At 46.2% G+C, this 14,910-nt stretch overlaps 1 protein-coding gene across 1 annotated transcript in view; it reads right to left on the reverse strand.

The window, feature by feature from the left end:
• Positions 1 to 14,910, reverse strand: part of LOC120033462 (protein unc-80 homolog) — a 99,450-nt gene that overhangs the window by 30,045 nt on the left and 54,495 nt on the right. The window contains exons 26-37 of the mRNA XM_038979828.1: positions 14,758 to 14,893; positions 13,788 to 13,921; positions 13,330 to 13,507; positions 12,191 to 12,390; positions 11,696 to 11,803; positions 9,852 to 10,049; positions 8,365 to 8,472; positions 7,610 to 7,748; positions 6,920 to 7,101; positions 6,575 to 6,706; positions 4,534 to 4,720; positions 2,387 to 2,518 (exon numbers count right to left, since the gene is read on the reverse strand). Coding sequence (XP_038835756.1) covers positions 2,387 to 2,518; positions 4,534 to 4,720; positions 6,575 to 6,706; positions 6,920 to 7,101; positions 7,610 to 7,748; positions 8,365 to 8,472; positions 9,852 to 10,049; positions 11,696 to 11,803; positions 12,191 to 12,390; positions 13,330 to 13,507; positions 13,788 to 13,921; positions 14,758 to 14,893 — 1,834 coding nt within the window. The remainder of the gene's footprint in view (positions 1 to 2,386; positions 2,519 to 4,533; positions 4,721 to 6,574; positions 6,707 to 6,919; positions 7,102 to 7,609; positions 7,749 to 8,364; positions 8,473 to 9,851; positions 10,050 to 11,695; positions 11,804 to 12,190; positions 12,391 to 13,329; positions 13,508 to 13,787; positions 13,922 to 14,757; positions 14,894 to 14,910) is intronic.

Here is a 14,910-nt window from a genome sequence, read left to right on the forward strand (position 1 = left end):
GCTGTAGTAAGGAAGGTGTTCTGCTGTAGTTAGGAAGGTGTTCTACTGTAGTTAGGAAGGTGTTCTGCTGTAGTTAGGAAGGTGTTCTACTGTAGTTAGGAAGGTGTTCTACTGTAGTTAGGAAGGTGTTCTACTGTAGCTAGGAAGGTGTTCTGCTGTAGTAAGGAAGGTGTTCTGCTGTAGTAAGGAAGGTGTTCTACTGTAGTTAGGAAGGTGTTCTTCTGTAGTTAGGAAGGTGTTCTACTGTAGTTAGGAAGGTGTTATGCTGTAGTAAGGAAGGTGTTCTGCTGTAGTTAGGAAGGTGTTCTACTGTAGTTAGGAAGGTGTTCTGCTGTAGTAAGGAAGGTGTTCTGCTGTAGTTAGGAAGGTGTTCTACTGTAGTTAGGAAGGTGTTCTGCTGTAGTAAGGAATGTGTTCTGCTGTAGTTAGGAAGTTGTTCTACTGTAGTTAGGAAGGTGTTCTACTGTAGTTAGGAAGGTGTTCTGCTGTAGTAAGGAATGTGTTCTGCTGTAGTTAGGAAGGTGTTCTACTGTAGTTAGGAAGGTGTTCTGCTGTAGTTAGGAAGGTGTTCTACTATAGTTAGGAAGGTGTTCTGCTGTAGTAAGGAAGGTGTTCTACTGTAGTTAGGAAGGTGTTCTGCTGTAGTTAGGAAGGTGTTCTGCTGTAGTTAGGAAGGTGTTCTGCTGTAGTTAGGAAGGTGTTCTACTGTAGTTAGGAAGGTGTTCTACTGTAGTTAGGAAGGTGTTCTGCTGTAGTTAGGAAGGTGTTCTACTGTAGTTAGGAAGGTGTTCTACTGTAGTTAGGAAGGTGTTCTGCTGTAGTAAGGAATGTGTTCTGCTGTAGTTAGGAAGGTGTTCTACTGTAGTTAGGAAGGTGTTCTACTGTAGTTAGGAAGGTGTTCTACTGTAGTTAGGAAGGTGTTCTACTGTAGTTAGGAAGGTGTTCTACTGTAGTTAGGAAGGTGTTCTGCTGTAGTAAGGAAGGTGTTCTACTGTAGTTAGGAAGGTGTTCTACTGTAGTTAGGAAGGTGTTCTACTGTAGTTAGGAAGGTGTTCTACTGTAGTTAGGAAGGTGTTCTGCTGTAGTTAGGAAGGTGTTCTACTATAGTTAGGAAGGTGTTCTGCTGTAGTAAGGAAGGTGTTCTACTGTAGTTAGGAAGGTGTTCTGCTGTAGTTAGGAAGGTGTTCTGCTGTAGTTAGGAAGGTGTTCTGCTGTAGTTAGGAAGGTGTTTTGCTGTAGTAAGGAAGGTGTTCTACTGTAGTTAGGAAGGTGTTCTGCTGTAGTTAGGAAGGTGTTCTGTTGTAGTTAGGAAGGTGTTCTGCTGTAGTTATGAAGGTGTTCTGCTGTAGTAAGGAAGGTGTTCTGCTGTAGTTAGGAAGGTGTTCTGCTGTAGTTAGGAAGGTGTTCTGCTGTAGTTAGGAAGGTGTTCTGCTGTAGTTAGGAAGGTGTTCTACTGTAGTTAGGAAGGTGTTCTACTGTAGTTAGGAAGGTGTTCTGCTGTAGTTATGAAGGTGTTCTGCTGTAGTAAGGAAGGTGTTCTGCTGTAGTTAGGAAGGTGTTCTGCTGTAGTTAGGAAGGTGTTCTGCTGTAGTTAGGAAGGTGTTCTACTGTAGTTAGGAAGGTGTTCTCCTGTAGTTAGGAAGGTGTTCTACTGTAGTTAGGAAGGTGTTCTACTGTAGTTAGGAAGGTGTTCTGCTGTAGTTAGGAAGGTGTTCTACTGTAGTTAGGAAGGTGTTCTACTGTAGTTAGGAAGGTGTTCTGCTGTAGTTAGGAAGGTGTTCTGCTGTAGTTAGGAAGGTGTTCTACTGTAGTTAGGAAGGTGTTCTACTGTAGTTAGGAAGGTGTTCTACTGTAGTTAGGAAGGTGTTCTGCTGTAGTTAGGAAGGTGTTCTGCTGTAGTTAGGAAGGTGTTCTACTGTAGTTAGGAAGGTGTTGTACTGTAGTTAGGAAGGTGTTCTACTGTAGTTAGGAAGGTGTTCTGCTGTAGTTAGGAAGGTGTTCTGCTGTAGTTAGGAAGGTGTTCTACTGTAGTTAGGAAGGTGTTGTACTGTAGTTAGGAAGGTGTTCTGCTGTAGTTAGGAAGGTGTTCTACTGTAGTTGGGAAGTTAAAGGTTACCATATGTACAAACTCTGTGTAAAGGAATGATTTTATCATCGTGCTTTTATCAGATATTATCAGGTGAGGATTTGATTTCCTATTCCTCGCCATGTGACTTGAATCTGACCAGCATTCAAAATACCATTCTGACATCTATACTAGCCTGCCACTTAGAATGAAGCAATGTACTAGCCATGCACTCTATGTGGGATCCTAATATGGATACTGGAACATGACGCCTACAAGTGAGTGGGCATGTGTGTGGTTGCCACGGTAACACAGGCTTACCCTCGGCGCTGACCACAGAGCGGACTGACCACACGGAGCCGCGGCGGAAAGAGTAGTTCCTGTGAGAGTTACTGGAGGTGCAGGACGGAGTGACGGACATGCGGCGAGACGCCAGGTTGACCTCTTCTTCTGCTGGCGGGGAGGGTTCAGAGTCAGTCACAACATGAAACTACCCGTGGCTGGCTGACTGCATTATTCAAGGTGTATTACAACTAAGACCTGTAGTTGTGGACTCCATGGGCTGTTATCTGGGGTGTGGGCAACAGGGCTGTTATCTGGGGTGTGGGCAACAGGGCTGTTATCTGGGGTGTGGGCAACAGGGCTGTTATCTGGGGTGTGGGCAACAGGGCTGTTATCTGGGGTGTGGGCAACAGGGCTGTTATCTGGGGTGTGGGCAACAGGCCTGTTATCTGGGGTGTGGGCAACAGGGCTGTTATCTGGGGTGTGGGCAACAGGCCTGTTATCTGGGGTGTGGGCAACAGGGCTGTTATCTGGGGTGTGGGCAACAGGGCTGTTATCTGGGGTGTGGGCAACAGGGCTGTTATCTGGGGTGTGAGCAACAGGGCTGTTATCTGGGGTGTGGGCAACAGGGCTGTTATCTGGGGTGTGGGCAACAGGGCTGTTATCTGGGGTATGGGCAACAGGGCTGTTATCTGGGGTGTGGGCAACAGGGCTGTTATCTGGGGTGTGGGCAACAGGGCTGTTATCTGGGGTGTGGGCAACAGGGCTGTTATCTGGGGTGTGGGCAACAGGGCTGTTATCTGGGGTGTGGGCAACAGGGCTGTTATCTGGGGTGTGGGCAACAGGGCTGTTATCTGGGGTGTGGGCAACAGGCCTGTTATCTGGGGTGTGGACTACAGGGCTGTTATCTGGGGTGTGGGCAACAGGGCTGTTATCTGGGGTGTGGGCAACAGGGCTGTTATCTGGGGTGTGGGCAACAGGGCTGTTATCTGGGGTGTGGGCAACAGGGCTGTTATCTGGGGTGTGGGCAACAGGCCTGTTATCTGGGGTATGGGCAACAGGGCTGTTATCTGGGGTGTGGGCAACAGGGCTGTTATCTGGGGTGTGGGCAACAGGCCTGTTATCTGGGGTGTGGGCAACAGGGCTGTTATCTGGGGTGTGGGCAACAGGGCTGTTATCTGGGGTGTGGGCAACAGGGCTGTTATCTGGGGTGTGGGCAACAGAGCTGTTATCTGGGGTGTGGGCAACAGGGCTGTTATCTGGGGTGTGGGCAACAGGGCTGTTATCTGGGGTGTGGGCAACAGGGCTGTTATCTGGGGTGTGGGCAACAGGGCTGTTATCTGGGGTGTGGGCAACAGGGCTGTTATCTGGGGTATGGGCAACAGGGCTGTTATCTGGGTTGTGGGCAACAGGGCTGTTATCTGGGTTGTGGGCAACAGGCCTGTTATCTGGGGTGTGGGCAACAGGGCTGTTATCTGGGTTGTGGGCAACAGGGCTGTTATCTGGGGTGTGGGCAACAGGCCTGTTATCTGGGGTGTGGACTACAGGGCTGTTATCTGGGGTGTGGACTACAGGGCTGTTATCTGGGGTGTGGGCAACAGGGCTGTTATCTGGGGTGTGGGCAACAGGGCTGTTATCTGGGGTGTGGGCAACAGGGCTGTTATCTGGGGTGTGGGCAACAGGCCTGTTATCTGGGGTGTGGGCAACAGGGCTGTTATCTGGGGTGTGGACAACAGGGCTGTTATCTGGGGTATGGGCAACAGGGCTGTTATCTGGGGTGTGGGCAACAGGGCTGTTATCTGGGGTGTGGGCAACAGGCCTGTTATCTGGGGTGTGGGAAACAGGCCTGTTATCTGGGGTGTGGGAAACAGGCCTGTTATCTGGGGTGTGGGCAACAGGGCTGTTATCTGGGGTGTGGGCAACAGGGCTGTTATCTGGGGTGTGGGCAACAGTATAAGCTTGTTGCTTTTGTTATTTTTGAAGAGCAGAAAACCTAAATACATAGGTTCTAGGTTTATTGTTAGATGTTCAGTTAAGTTAGTGCTTCTCCAAACTTCGTCAGAATCAGTGGTTTCCTGAATGGGACAGGAGCTGTATCACTTTAATTAACACCTCAAATCAATAACAAATATTTAGAAAATGAAAAAAGAGAGATGCCTCCAGCACTCCATGGTTGTCCCACCCACCTTCCTCCTCCTGCTCGGGCGGGGGGCTGCAGGTGGGTTCGTAGCAGGCCTCCTGGGCCACGGGGATGGCTGTGATGATGCTGGCCTCGCGCCCAAGACGCCGCTTCTCCTCCTCCTGCTGCAGGTTCTTCAGGATGTGCTCGGCACGCTGGTGGGAGCGCGACACGGCCCGCGCAGAGAAAGATTTCTGTAGAGGTGGTGTGTGTGTGTTTATGTGGAAAGGGGTGTGGGTGTGTGTGGAGGGTGGACGTGGGGGAGGATGTGTGTGTGTGTGTTGGCCGTGTGTATGAGGTGTGGGAGAGAAAGGACAAACAGAGACACACAGAGGCTCAGGGAAGGGGACTGTGGGATAGGCTCATTCTCAGGGGGGTCCTGTATATAGTACAATTACAATACTGGCATCTGGTGAACATTTGGTAATGTAAACTAAGTGTCTCTTCCCGACAGTTATATATGGATGACACATGCCGTTATATTCTCCTGATAAGACTGGAAACATTATTAGGGTTTATTATGGTTATAGATTAGGGTTGTAACTTTCCCAAATTGTACATTTCCGGAATCATGAGGAAAAAGCAGGAATCCTGGGGATTTGGGGAAAGTGAACTACATTTTGCAACCCTAGATCAACTACACCATGCACAGGTATCAATTATTTACCATTGTAAATAGTTGTAGGTAAAACTTACTATATGCAAATCCATCAGGAGAGTATATCCAGTGCAAAAGCTCATTTAAGCATTCTAACCGGCACCGACAGAGATATCACAGTGGATGTTTGTGACGAGTGACGTGAAAATGTTGACGTTTGAACAATTACAAAATGGCCGTCATTGGCCATGCATAGTATATACATGCAAAATGACCAATACATGCAGCTTTCCCAAAAGAAGATCGAGCATTACATACAGAAAACGTGGAGTGGCTTGTATAAGATGCATGTATCCAGAATGGCCCGTACGAGGCCCCCTAGTATAGCACCTCCCCCTAGCTCTTAATGTTTGGGGAGAGTCAGACAACCCAGCAGGCAAAACTGGTTGCAATGACGTCGTTATGACGTCTTTTAATGGCGTCATGCATGGTCCGGTTGTATACTGGTTGTATAATGGACATTGTGTTAAACTTATCTGACCAGATAACAATCAAAATATAACGTCTTTCCAATGACGCATTCATTTCGTCATGAAAAATACGTGTTTACCTGCTTGTAACAGAGACCAGTTGGTTGTAATCTGGTTATATGATGTCTTCTCAACCACAAAACCAGTTTACAACGAGAACATGACATTATTAAGACCCCATGTGCCAAACTTTTGCCCGTTGGAAATGGACAGACATCTCTTTGAATTTTGTCTCATTCAGTCATCAAAAGATGAACTCAGTTTCCCATGATGCACCCAAACAAGCATCCGTACATAAATTACAACTTACTATGGAATAGATTGATTGAATAAATGTGGGGAACTAAAAACAAAGACAATTGATAGATTGATAAATAACAGACAGGACTATTGTACTCAGACAGTACAATGACCAGTCTAGAGCTGATCTAGTATTGAATGACAAGTGATCTGAATACATTGTTTTTTGGTTTTCATGCCAGACAAAAAAAAAGAAGCATAGCAACACAAAGAAATTAAGCCAAAAAGTGGCATGGCCGACTATCAATTTAGTAGCATAATATTGTACTGTTTATCATTCCTCTAAAGCTTATTTCCTGGTGCCATAGCGAACACAAAGAATAAATACACTGGGATAACAGTACCAAGTGTTACCATAACAGTTGTAGCATAATGGGTCAGTTGTAGCATTAGTAAGGTCAGTAAAAAAGATGCAACTCCACATCCCAATTCAATTAAAAGTGTTATGTCCATGTAATTCAATATACATGCACCAATACTGTACACCACAACAGACTTAAAACGTCAGAAAAATGTGTACTTTGGATTATAGTAAAAATTGGTCAACCACTAGGCTCATTGTAAATTCTGTAAGTATCTGCTGATTGGACAGTAATCCAGGCAGCAGCGGCGGGACTTACAGAGTTGTCCTCGTTGATTGGGTCTTGGACGCTGCCAGTGTTGGAGGGTACCCAGGGCGGGTCAAACATGGGCACACAGGGCATGCCCAGGATAGGTGAGGGCAGGGTGAAGTTGATGCTGGGCGGAGGGATCTAAAAGATAGAGAATTATATAGATGACTAGTTAATGAGCAAATAATTCAACAAAGCAAGAAACTTAGCAAGAGGCCTACACTTTAGAGGCAAGATCATTTATGTAAATAATGAAAAGCAACAGGACTCAGAATAGAACCTTGGGGGACACCCGTTGTCAACTCCTCATTTTGACTAACAGTTGTTGTATTAGAGGCTGCGGTTCTACTGCACCTTGAAAATCTGCTGGGCACCCTCCTCCATGCGCGGCCACACCTGGTAGCGGAAGCGCCACAGCGTGTAGAACTTGAACACCGAGTTGATGCGCTGGCTCGCCTCAGCGTGCTGGAACTCAGCCATCATCATCTCTGTCACCGCGTCGGGCACCTTCACCGCACACAGCAAGAACATGGCAGCTGGGGAGTGGTGAGAGGACGGGGGTTAGAGAGAGAGAGGTAAAGTGAGGCGGGGGGAGAGAGAAAGTGGGGATGGACAGAGATATACAGAGTGAGTAAGAGAGAGAGAGCGAGAGAGAGTGAGAAGGAAAAAGAGAGAGAGATAGAGAGAGAAAGAGAGAGAGAGAGAGAGAGAGAAAAAGAAAAAGAGAGAGAGAGAAAGAGAGAGAGAGAGAGAGAGAGAGAGAAAAAGAGAGAGAGAGAGAAAAAGAGAGAAAAAGAGAGAGAAAAAGAGCGAGAGAGAGACAGAAAGATGTGGTGACAAAAGCAATATACTACATTTTAAACTCTTCCATTTATCTTTAGACTGGAGGCAAAGCAGTGAGTACAGATTCAGAGTTTGGAGTGGAGCCCAGAATATCTCACCAGAATAGGCTTGGAATAACTCTAGTTTACTGACATTAAAGATACATTTTTAAAACAGAAACCCTGCTATCCATGACAGTCACCCACAGTTCTCTGTAGTCACCTGCAGCGGCAGCCATATGCTCGTCCACACTCAGCAGGAGCTCCCAGGCTGCAGGCTGGACGTCCGCGTACATGTCCTCTGTCAGGATGGGCGCCGCCTTGATCAGCAGTGACAGAGGAGCCGGCGACAGGCTCATCACCTGAGAGGAGAGGTCACAGCAAGCAAGGGTTAGCATTAGCATGCTAGTGGAGATCTGATAGCATTGCTAGTATGGGCGTATAGCATGCTAGGGACAGAGGGGCCAGAGACAGGCTCATCACCTGAAGGGAAAGGCCATAGACCACAGACAGCCAGGGTTAGCATTAGCATGCTAGTGGACATACCATTGCTGCTGTAGGCCTACAGCTTGTATTAGTATGGTATTGCATGGTGCTACAATATATTTGAGTTAGCTGAGAGGGCCGTAGCGAGTTAGCATGATACTTCAGTAGTAGAATTAGAGATTATGTGTTTGAGTGGGCAGAAGCGTGTGGGCGTGGGGTGAGGACATCTTGGCATGTGGTTGGCATCTTGCTCTAGATAAACAAGCATGTGGCGACACATTGGCATCTATTGACACGCTGCTTCAGACAGACGGACGGACAGACAGACAGGCTGACAGACAGACAGACAGACAGGCTGACGGAGAGAGAAACACACAGGCTGACGGACGGATAGACAGACTACCAAACAGACAGACGGACGGACGGACAGAAGCTCTGGCACATGCTATGGCTATCAGGGCATGTGTTGGCATGAGGGCTGTAGGTGGGCACCTGGTTGCGGATGTACTTGAGCATGCCCGTGTCCTTCTTGCCCTCGGTGTTGGAGTCTTTGGGGCGTCTCTTCATAGACGGGGTCCTCAGACATGACTTGTCTGACCACTGGAGACACAAAGAGAGGAAGACATTGGAAAATACAAGTCACTTCAGTTACAGTATCATCAAACCACTCCACATCACATCACTTCAATACATGTGCTGCTGCCATGTTGTGTTGATACCATGTTGTCGTCTTGTCATGTTGTGTTGCTACCATGCTGTGTTGTCATGTGTTGCTGCCATGCTATGTTGTTATCTTGTAGGTCTCTCTATGTAGTGTTGTGGTGTCTCTCTTATCGTGATGTGTGTTTTGACCTATATTTTATTTTTACTTTTAATCCCAGGCCCCCGCCCCCACAGGATGCCTTTTGCCTTCTGGCAGGCCGTCATTGTAAATAAGAATGTGTTCTTAACTGACGTGCCTAGTTAGATATAGGTTAAATAAAAAATAAACATTCCAATTCACTCCACTCCATATCACATCACTTTAATACATTTAAATTCACACCACTCCATATCACCTCACTTCAATACATTTAAATTCACACCACTCCATATCACATCACTTCAATACATTTAAATTCACACCACTCCATATCACATCACTTCAATACATTTAAATTCACACCACTCCATATCACCTCACTTCAATACATTTAAATTCACACCACTCCATATCACATCACTTCAATACATTTAAATTCACACCACTCCATATCACATCACTTCAATACATTTAAATTCACACCACTCCATATCACCTCACTTCAATACATTTAAATTCACACCACACCATATCACATCACTTTAATACATTTAAATTCACACCACTCCATATCACATGACTTCAATACATTTAAATTCACACCACTCCATATCACATCACTTCAATACATTTAAATTCACACCACTCCATATCACATCACTTCAATACATTCAAATTCACACCACTCCATATCACATCACTTCAATACATTTAAATTCACACCACTCCATATCACATCACTTCAATACATTTAAATTCACACCACTCCATATCACCTCACTTCAATACATTTAAATTCACACCACTCCATATCACCTCACTTCAATACATTTAAATTCACACCACTCCATATCACATCACTTCAATACATTTAAATTCACACCACTCCATATCACATCACTTCAATACATTTAAATCCACACCACTCCATATGACATCACTTCAATACATTTAAATTCACACCACTCCATATCACATCACTTCAATACATTTAAATTCACACCACTCCATATCACATCACTTCAATACATTTAAATTCACACCACTCCATATAACATCACTTCAATACATTTAAATCCACACCACTCCATATCACATCACTTCAATACATTTAAATTCACACCACTCCATATCACATCACTTCAATACATTTCAGTCCACTCCTCTCTGCACCCACCTCCTTGTTTTTCTTGGACCGGCTACTGATGTTCCCTGCACTGTCTTCTCTCAGGCTGTCCACTGTCTCCCCGTAGAGCAGCTTGATGGCACGCACCAGGCGGGCACAGGAGCGGCTGTGGTGCTGGTAGCAGCGTGGGTGGCAGAACTCCACGTGGGTACAGATGAAACTCTGCTGGTTGCACAGCAGAATCATGATCTACAGAGGAAGACCACAGAGGGAGCAACAGTTATACAGGATGAATGGGCTTGATGAGGGCAATGTGCTAGCTTTATAGCATGTGTGGTTAGGTGAATGGGCTTGATGAGGGCAATGTGCTAGCTTTATAGCATGTGTGGTCAGGTGAATGGGCTTGATGAGGGCAGTGTGCTAGCTTTATAGCATGTGTGGTCAGGTGAATGGGCTTGATGAGGGCAATGTGCTAACTTTATAGCATGTGTGGTCAGGTGAATGGGCTTCATAAGGGCAATGTGCTAGCTTTATAGCATGTGTGGTCAGGTGAATGGGCTTGATGAGGGCAATGTGCTAACTTTATAGCATGTGTGGTCAGGTGAATGGGCTTCATGAGGGCAATGTGCTAGCTTTATAGCATGTGTGGTCAGGTGAATGGGCTTGATGAGGGCAATGTGCTAGCTTTATAGCATGTGTGGTCAGGTGAATGGGGTTGATGAGGGCAATGTGCTAGCTTTATAGCATGTGTGGTCAGGTGAATGGGCTTGATGAGGGCAATGTGCTAACTTTATAGCATGTGTGGTCAGGTGAATGGGCTTCATAAGGGCAATGTGCTAGCTTTATAGCATGTGTGGTCAGGTGAATGGGGCTTGATGAGGGCAATGTGCTAACTTTATAGCATGTGTGGTCAGGTGAATGGGCTTCATGAGGGCAATGTGCTAGCTTTATAGCATGTGTGGTCAGGTGAATGGGGTTGATGAGGGCAATGTGCTAGCTTTATAGCATGTGTGGTCAGGTGAATGGGTTTGATGAGGGCAATGTGCTAGCTTTATAGCATGTGTGGTCAGGTGAATGGGGTTGATGAGGGCAATGTGCTAGCTTTATAGCATGTGTGGTCAGGTGAATGGGGTTGATGAGGGCAATGTGCTAGCTTTATAGCATGTGTGGTCAGGTGAATGGGTTTGATGAGGGCAATGTGCTAGCTTTATAGCATGTGTGGTCAGGTGAATGGGGTTGATGAGGGCAATGTGCTAGCTTTATAGCATGTGTGGTCAGGTGAATGGGGTTGATGAGGGCAATGTGCTAGCTTTATAGCATGTGTGGTCAGGTGAATGGGGTTGATGAGGGCAATGTGCTAGCTTTATAGCATGTGTGGTCAGGTGAATGGGGTTGATGAGGGCAATGTGCTAGCTTTATAGCATGTGTGGTCAGGTGAATGGGGTTGATGAGGGCAATGTGCTAGCTTTATAGCATGTGTGGTCAGGTGAATGGGGTTGATGAGGGCAATGTGCTAGCTTTATAGCATGTGTGGTCAGGTGAATGGGCTTGATGAGGGCAATGTGCTAGCTTTATAGCATGTGTGGTCAGGTGAATGGGCTTGATGAGGGCAATGTGCTAGCTTTATAGCATGTGTGGTCAGGTGAATGGGGTTGATGAGGGCAATGTGCTAGCTTTATAGCATGTGTGGTCAGGTGAATGGGGTTGATGAGGGCAATGTGCTAGCTTTATAGCATGTGTGGTCAGGTGAATGGGGTTGATGAGGGCAATGTGCTAGCTTTATAGCATGTGTGGTCAGGTGAATGCGCTGTACAGGTCACAAACAAGTATGCTAAATTGAATGCACGCATGTAGGTACGCACGTAAAAGTAGGCATACACACACACAGCACCTACATGCAGCCAGGACATGTTACGGTGGTAGTTGTCCTCTCCTCCGCCGGTGCCTCCTGAACCCTCTGGCTCAATACTGGGTTCACTGGTGCTCCATGGACTTCCTGTGATGTCACAACACACAACAATAATGTGTCAGTTTACTTCATTGACTCTCCTCGTGGAAATCCGATATTTTGCATCTCCCATCGAACAAACATAGTTCGTCATTGAGTTAACTACCCAAAGGGGACAGATGGCAATGAATGCTATACATCACATTTTGATACAGAGTTGTTGAATGACAGGTGACTACTATGACTGAGTAGTAGGCAAATAGGGCTCCATAGGGCCCTGGCTAAAAGTAGTGCACTATATCGGGTTTAGGGGGCCTACATCTGTGATTAGAATAGGCAGTAGAAGTTGTCACCAGATCAGATCTTATTCACCCACCTAATGGTCAAGGTTAGGATATGGGGTTGGGAATCTGAGATTAGTGGTTACTGTGTTGTTACCTATATCAGTGACAGTGTCCCTGCTCTGGGACAGCAGTCCCTCCTCGTTCTCTGACTCTGAGTCTTGGCGGGACATCTTGGTGCTCTTCAGGCTGCCGGCCCGGCGGATGGAGGACAGAGAGCCCCCCTTCTTCACCCTGAAACTCCTGGCCCCCTTGATCTGCAGCAGGCGAGAGCCCCCGGCACGACTCTTCCTGATGGGAGCTGGACGGGCAGAATTCAAAAGGTTAGTCCGCAATCTCACTGGGTTTATGAAGTCCCATACTTCCCATACACTGGGTTTATGAAGTCCCATACTTCCCATACACTGGGTTTATGAAGTCCCATACTTCCCATACACTGGGTTTATGAAGTCCCATACTTCCCATACACTGGGTTTATGAAGTCCCATACTTCCCATACACTGGGTTTATGAAGTCCCATACTTCCCATACACTGGGTTTATGAAGTCCCATACTTCCCATACACTGGGTTTATGAAGTCCCATACTTCCCATACACTGGGTTTATGAAGTCCCATACTTCCCATACACTGGGTTTATGAAGTCCCATACTTCCCATACACTGGGTTTATGAAGTCCCATACTTCCCATACACTGGGTTTATGAAGTCCCATACTTCCCATACACTGGGTTTATGAAGTCCCATACTTCCCATACACTGGGTTTAAAACATCTTGGTAACACTTTATACAAGGCACACACACACACACAGGGCCGGATTACCAAACGGACACGTAGGGCATGTGCCCTGGGGCCACCAACCTCCATGGGGCACACAACCCATGTTTGGGGGAGGTTGTGGGCCCCCTAGATAGCATATGATAACAAAATGTGCAGATTTGCAGGAAATTTGCTAACAGATAGAAACTATTTCTCATAACCTCATGACAAAATATGTAGAATAGCATTATAAAACACATTTTTTTTGCAGGAAGTTACCTGTTTCCCCCAAAAAAATACCCCACACCCAACATGTTTTTTTACTATAACCAAAAACTTTATAGCTTTTGAAGTTTTATAATTAAATGTTTCTTAATGAGAAAATATGGTTGTTTTTTCAGTTTCCTGAAAAGTTTCTGTTTTAGAGATTTTCATCTGACAGGGACCCTTATGACACGGCCAATTTAGCAGAACTCAATTACCCAGAGGCTCCTGGGCCTTCTTGTCGTCGCAGGCCGTGTCAGACTTGAGTGTGTGGCTGCTGCTGTTCAGAGAGTCGTGGCCGTCCTCGTCGTCTAGGATACCGGCAAAGCTGATCTTCCTCTCATAACGGTGGTGACTCAGCTCAGGGTCCAGCCTCAATCGACAGCTCTCCAAATCCTACAAACACACACAACGCAGACATACACACACGGACAGACACACACACGAACACACACACACATGGACAGACATATACGAACAGACAGACACACAAATATGCGCGAACACTCACACACACACACACACACACACACACACACACACACACACACACACACACACACACACACACACACACACACACACACACACACACACACACACACACAAATTGATTTATAGGGATATGATTGCATTAGAGTAGTAAGTGTCAAGTAAGTGAAGTTCTCCTACTGACCACTTGGGGCTCTGTGCGTGGCCGGGGGAGGCAGGGGAATGTCTCTCTGAGGAACGTGGTGATCTCCAGCAGTAACTGGCAGGCGGCCATCTTGAGAGCGAAAGGACAGCCGCATTTTGTTGGGTTGACTGTATCTGGGGACGGATATTTGGGGTCAAAATTTGGCTTAACCTATAAGAGTCGAAGAGGGGGGGGTTCTACTAAGCTATATGGAATTGTTTTTAGGTCATACCAAGGATCTAAGACCTCTTGAAATATAAAAAAATATATAAAACAATTATTTGATGAACGTTTTTACTTGGCCTTACTGCTACTAGCCCATACAAATGCATTGAATAACAGATTCACTACATGGAACAACAGATAGTCCCCCCCAAAAATCAAAAGGAAGCTGGTTCTAAAGTGTCTGTCCTATATCTGAACATTGTTTTGGCACTAAACAGTCTCCACATACAGTATACCTCCATTCATATTTTCAACTGGTACCAGGGGACCCTCAGACAAGTCTTGTGAGGGCAGTGGCATCCTGGGGCAAAACAACAGCCATGTACGTATTATTTCCACAGAGGGGTCATAGTGTGTAGACCAAACTGTTCGGACGCTACAGACAGAAGTCGGCAGATCGGCTATACCGACTTCAGACGAGTCCAAAGAAGCTTGTGGGGGTCATAGAGCAAAACTGAGAACACCATCTTGTTTGTGAGAGTCTTGTCTTTCCAAACCGTTCAGACGCTATAGACGATTTTGCGAGAAGACCAATTTTCGGGATGCCTCATGGTGTGACAAACACTCTAGCTCTGTCACCTTTCACGGCAGATGTGGAAGTGCGACATCGGCGGATGTGGTGGATTGAATGGATTTGCTTATTATGCTAATTTTAAAGGGATAGTTTACTCAAAATACAAATTAACAAGATTCTTCTGTGAACCATATTTCCCTTTAAAGTAACTTTTCCTTTTCTATGGCTTACTGTCGTCTAAGTAGTCCTCCTCCTCGTCCTCCTTTCTCAATCTTCGCTTGGTCTCCTCGTCGTAGATGAAACCCAGAATGTTGGCAGGACTCTCGCTGTCTGAGTGGCACAGCTCACTGAGACGCGTACCAATGGCCTGGGAGAGGAAGGCCA

Source organism: Salvelinus namaycush, chromosome 40 (genome assembly GCF_016432855.1).
Source record: "Salvelinus namaycush isolate Seneca chromosome 40, SaNama_1.0, whole genome shotgun sequence".
Classification (NCBI taxonomy): Eukaryota; Metazoa; Chordata; class Actinopteri; order Salmoniformes; family Salmonidae; genus Salvelinus; species Salvelinus namaycush.